The 6,000-nt window shown below is 40.9% G+C and overlaps 1 protein-coding gene across 8 annotated transcripts in view; it reads right to left on the reverse strand.

Annotated features, from left to right (window-relative positions):
• The window catches only part of camta1a (calmodulin binding transcription activator 1a), a 283,748-nt gene extending 279,376 nt beyond the window's left edge, over window positions 1-4,372 (reverse strand). For 7 of the 8 annotated variants that reach the window (XM_038722942.1, XM_038722939.1, XM_038722937.1 and 4 more), the window contains exons 1-2: window positions 4,276-4,372; window positions 328-429 (exon numbers count right to left, since the gene is read on the reverse strand). In XM_038722942.1, the coding sequence (XP_038578870.1) occupies window positions 328-429; window positions 4,276-4,300 (127 nt within the window). In that variant the 5' untranslated portion in view covers window positions 4,301-4,372. The remainder of the gene's footprint in view (window positions 1-327; window positions 430-4,275) is intronic. The other variant, XM_038722938.1, reaches the window with a different exon arrangement.
• Window positions 4,373-6,000: the final 1,628 nt, after the last annotated feature.

The following is a 6,000-nucleotide window of genomic DNA, read 5'->3' on the forward strand; positions in this document are numbered from 1 at the left end:
GGCAAGTACAAGGCCGTAATTGATGGCTCAAAATGTAAGCGTTCTCTCTGAGGGTCTGCTCGGGTCCTGATCCCCTGGCCTCAACCTGAAACAATCACTCTTAGTTAACGACAACACTTCAGCTATTGACAGCATGATCCCGTAAAGCAGACACTTCAATCAACAGAGCAGCCGGAGGAGGTGTTGTGTTTGAGGAGAATAAAAGAAGGAGGGGGCATGGGGACGGATGAAATCAAGAAGTAAATAAATGAATCAATGGATGAATAATAGATTGGCCAGCTAGTGGCCTCTTGGAGCGGCAATGCAGTATTAATAACTGACTCTTACTGTTCGTCTCTGTGTCATCACTGATACTCTTAGGTGGACCGTGGCCAGCATAACACACTGCTGATCTGTACATTCGATCCGGATTACGAACTTTCTTCAGTCCTTCAGGAGGCAAAGAGAAAAGTAGAGAAAATCGAGGAAAAGAAGCATTCTTCCAGCCTGTGATAACTCCCCATGCAAGCAACATCAACCCAAATAGACAGCATATTGAAATACATTCAAACAAACAAGAGCTGTTGGAAGAATATGATGCTTATAATAATAATAATAATGATGATAACAAATTATAGTGAATTTGTCTATTGTCATTTAAAGCAGTTCTCCATTTTCTGAATATTTTTGAACCTATAAGAAAAACGGCCAACAATAAGGGTCACTGTAGCTCTGGCCTGGTTTGATGCGGGTCAGTAACACTCCCTATTGCATCAGTGGTCAACTGGATGAATCGATACAATCAATCAATGGAGGCCGTGCAAAGCAGTCAGTAAAGGTCTATTACAGGCAGGCATTAGGAATGATACATCTCAGCAACCACAGACCGGATCTGGGTCCCATCCATCCACACCTCACGGATTCAATTAAAAGGCTGGGGCGGTGGGGGAAATGTAGCGCCTGATTCGACACAAAACTGGGAGAGCAAGCGGTCCGAAATCACGGAGAGGTTAAATTCATCCTTCTTTACAAAACAGCAGAGAAATATTTATACCATTGCTGCACAAGCACTTTTGTAAGTTAATGGCTGACTGCATGCTTACTTGATGTTTTGCCGCCGCCTCACCCTGAACTTTGAGTGAAATGATAACATCATGAAACTTTTTTTAAACTGCACTTGAAAAGAAAAGAGTAATATTCCTTCCCGCGCAGCTGAGGTTACTGGCTTTAATTGACTGCATTTTAGAAAGCAACCTTTGATTGTTTCTGGAGCCTCCAAAGTTCAAACAGCATTAACATTAGATTTATGTTGTTTATTTAACACACCTGTGTGGGTTTTACGTGTCGGTAAACTATCCCTTCATCACTGGCATTGCTTTTTTATCTAATTTCAAATGAATGTAAATTTGATACACTGTTGTGCTTGGTTTAAAAAAAACAAGACAGCATCAAGATTCGACTTAGTGGTTAAAAGCATTGAGATTTAACTTTCACACAGTGTTTTCTTTTCCGGTGAATCCCAACATCACAAAAGTGTTAGTACTGTAGCCAGTGTTTACAAAAGTGCTTGTTATATTTCTCAAATTTGGCTATTGTACAGCAATATTTTTACGACTATCTGCTCTGGTAGATTCATAAGACCACTGGCTGTAGTTTTATCCAGCGCAGTCTCAGTGTAAGACTTATCAAGCCTGTCTTTTCAGTGCCCTCCAGGCCTTGTACTTAAAGTAACGGACCACAGTGCTTTTTATGAGTGTGAAGGGAAGAAATACCCCCAAGGGCCCTGACAATCAGTTAGGCTAGAAAGAAATACCCCAGGATTTGAACATTACACCACTGAGTGAGACTGGGTCATGGCCCCTGGGTTTAACACAAGATGTAACCCTCAGTTATTATGGGTCATCATAAGACCTGCCAAACAACTAAGAGAGATCAGCACTGCCCACATACCACAAGGACAAAAGGTTAAGGAAACACTGTTCAGCTCTTTCAGTGGCTACCTGACATCCAGGGATATGTCATGTGAAAACCCTCATAGTGATGTTCATCGAAAATCCATGTTCTACATTAATGAACCGCGAAAACTAAGAACAACTGGATGCAGGAGTAAAGATTCAGCATGACAGCTCTATGTTAAAGCTTTAAGGGCCAGGTTTGCATAAGACGAAATCGCAAGGTATGAAGTGCTCTCTCTCTCTCTCAGTGCTCCCCTTGCTCCTCCTCCTCCTTTTTCCACTGACCGGCCTCACAGGAACACTGAAAATAACTTAACCTGCTCAGCAATGGGACTTTCAAGTCAGGGTTTTCAGCGAGAGCTCACGGTGTTGGAGAGGCATCGAGATTAACAACTGGAGCCTATTTGTTAAGTTCAGCTATGTAGATGAACACATTAGGACTACACACTACAGTGAAGTCATTACTATCACAAAACCAGATGTCTTCATTTTTTGTCATAGCCACAGACAGATCCCTCATAGAGTAAGTGTGCTTCTGTAGCTCAATACCACCCCCTGGCGGGACTCTGTTTTGTGGTTGGCACACTGACATCCAAACAACTGAATTCAGTCTATTATCTTTCCCCCTCACATGGACATCTGTTTACATTCATTTGAAACATTACTGTAATTCTACATCAAAAAGAATTCACATTTGAGGTTACTGACACCAAACTCTGACAGAGGTCTATTCAATTTCGAAGCCTGCAACAATACGTTGTGACAGCTCAGAAACAGCAGGACCTAACGATTTATGAAGAAACCTTTTTTCTCTCGCTAAGTCTAGACTGATGCTTTTGCTCCACTCTATTGGTCGACATAAATGAATAAATATTGAAAAGTACCACAAAGTTTAAGGGGGGGAAGCATAAACATACTGTTTTAATGGCCAATCGCTATACTCAAATATAATCCTGCTTATCAAAGAGAAGAAAATTAAAGTCAAACATTTAAAAGTACGACATAACTGACACACTAACAAGCACACTGATATAAACAGGACATTTTAAGTAAACATGCACATAAGGTTAAAAAGCATTTTCTCTGAGATTCTATAAAGTACATGTTTAAGTTGCTTCATGATTTGATCATCTGAGAATGTTATCCTTGTCAAACATGATACAGAAATTGTAAATACGTAACTCATTCCTGTCTGGTTCAAATACTCTTAACAGTAAAAAGCTGCTATTGGGATAAAGAAAAGAAATCCTGTAGAATTGATGTACTACATCTTATCAATATTTTCATACAGGCGTTGTTTAATTGCTCACCCAAAAATTCCAATGGGCCTATCTGAATGAGAACAGATCTCTTATGCACATGTTTTGCAGTAAAATATCCCACTTAACAGGAAATAAGTAAGTCTAGTGCGTTTCATTTTAAGTTAGTGAGCCGTATGAAATAAGCTGAGGGGGAGAAAGTCATCATTTTGTCATATGTGTAAAGTAGTGTAATGGGCAGGCGGCTGGAAATCCTACTCTCCATCCTCCCTGTTTCCTCTCGTGTGATGGCATTTCATTTCAAGTGCATAGGGCATTGCAAGCGGAGCGGGCATTACAACGTTTTGATGCCCGTGTTTAAAACCAAATATGGGCCAAGTGGTTTAATTGGCATTCGGAAAACAAAATATTCGCTCATTAAAAAAGAAGAAAAAAAACCATCACTTCTGACTCGCAAACACTATTCGCTGAATGCCAATGCACATCCTCGCGCTTCAAGCGGAGGGGAGGGGGGTGAACGACCCTCTCCAAGACGGATAAAATAAAATAAAAACTCGACTAATACATTTTAAAACAGATGTCAATATTACCATTACAGTGCCTCGGAAAAAAATGCAAATAGCGGTGGCGGAAGAGAGCCGTGTTGACAGATAAACTAACACAACCACGCCGCTTTTTAAAGCTGGATAATAACGCAAGAAGTTAGTCGATGCCAATGACATGTTGTCATTAACTTAGCCGTGTTGTTAACAACTTGAATTGCTCGTCGTCTGACAAGAATCGTGAGCAAAATAAACGGTAAACGCGGCACTTTAACCACACTGACTGTTTGTCCCCGTGGCGAGCTTTAAATGTGGGCTACGATGGGAATAGTAGCTGGCTAGAATGCAAGCTAATATTAGCTGGCTAGGTGATGTCTCCACGTTTTAGCTGCCTATTCGGAGGAAAACAGCGGAGTACGTTTTCCACCGAAAATTTCTCCACTTGTCCTCGCGCGTGTGTTGTCTCCGCACAGAGTTGCAACTGTTCTAAAATCACACCGCGGTCATACTAGTAAATTAATCCCATTATATTTCTCTTACCTTCCGGCTTGTTTTCGGCAGCCATTTCCCCTTCACGCGCAACATCCTCCTCCTCCTCACGACCGTGGGTACCACGCGCGTGCACGGTGAGGACAGCACGAGGAGGGACTGGAGGAGCAAGCGGCGAGTCGGTCCGACCGAGGCGAACTTACCATTGGCTGTGAGGCGGTGACTGACAGAGAGGCTCCGGGATGAAAAACACATCTCCCCTCACCTTGACACCACCAGCCGTGTTTTTTTTTTTGTTACAGTAAATTTAAAACAGATCAGAGGCGTTTCAGCTCTGGGATGACGCTTTTGTTAAAAGATGGTGACGCGTTATTACATTAAAAAGAAAGAACTTTACAGCTCAGTGAGCGAGGCTACATCTTTTATCCTTAATTTAAACGAATTAGCCTACATTGTGAATATTAAATGTTTGGCTTTGAGCCGCCCCACTAAAGTTGTTCAACACTGAGTAGCCTAAACAATGTCGTTCCTGAGTGACAAAAACATTATCCTCAATCATGGATTTGTGATCGTTAGACTAAATTAAGAAGGAACCTTTTAACTGTTTCATTCATTTTGAACATATCTTCGGAGATAAATCTGCCAATCTACACCGGTGAAATTAGTTTCATTTTAAGGTTAATTTTTCTAGGCTATATTTAATCCACTCAGTATGTGTGGCTTCCAGTGAGTCCTGGTTACATGGGCTACAGCCTATTAAAAACAATGAGACATATCAAACACAGTCTGCACAGTCGATCAATCAGGTGTCCAAATGTCAGTTTACATTTGAAAGCCTGTGGACTAGTTTTTTTACACAGATGTGTCTAACTGATTTCAGATAGTTGCACCATGATACTGAAAGCTCTGGGGGATTTTTAGGAGGTCATCTTGTGCACCCATTAAGGGCTGGTATTGAGTCCATCTAAACCGTTCTGTCAAGTAATGGTGGGTCAGATTTGAACCCGCTGCCAACACAGATATTTTAATTCTATCCACTATGCTGTCGAGGCTTTCAACTTCCATCCTTATGGCGCAGCTACATAGGCTTGACAATAGTATGGCTGTGCTGAATGACTACAGGCAATCTAATTACTGCTCGTTGTGCTTAATAGGCTTGCTTTTGGCACTCGCGTCAAGTGTAGCACTTAAGGACAGCCTTCATGCTATACTAACAGGATCGTGGCCGTCGGTGCTGAAATGCTGTGTATAGTTTGAGATGGTGGTGCTGAAAGGACAGTTCCTCTGCTGACTGCTGCTCGTGAGCTTGTTGTTATTGCAAAGAAAGTAATAATGAACTAATGAAAGGCCCAATGTAGTGAAGCGATTTTCCTTGCCTCAATTGTTCCTAGTTGGATAGGATGTACAAAATATCCCTTTAGAATTGGGTATATGTGTACCCACATTCAATATTCACTTTATTGCAACAAAAATGTAACACTATATTCAAATGAGCGTTGTTTTTGATGGAAAATTAGATGACTTAGCTATAATGTCATAATAATAAAACTAATAATAATAATAATAAAAATAATAAATTAAACATTTTATGAATTTAATTCATTTAATTTGGCTGCAGCAGAAAAAGGACCCTCTACCTTTTAAGATCGCATACCAGTAGCGTATCTCCGCACCATTCCTCATAACATCGCAAATAACGACAAATGATTGTACATTTTAAACTTTAAAATGGAAAGCTACACATAAAAAGACGTGAACGCCGTTGCTGCGTTGTCA

The sequence above is a fragment of the Micropterus salmoides genome, unplaced genomic scaffold, assembly GCF_014851395.1.
Source record: "Micropterus salmoides isolate LMB-PRFRI ecotype aquatic unplaced genomic scaffold, ASM1485139v1 Ms_hic_scaffold_16, whole genome shotgun sequence".
Taxonomy (NCBI): domain Eukaryota; kingdom Metazoa; phylum Chordata; class Actinopteri; order Centrarchiformes; family Centrarchidae; genus Micropterus; species Micropterus salmoides.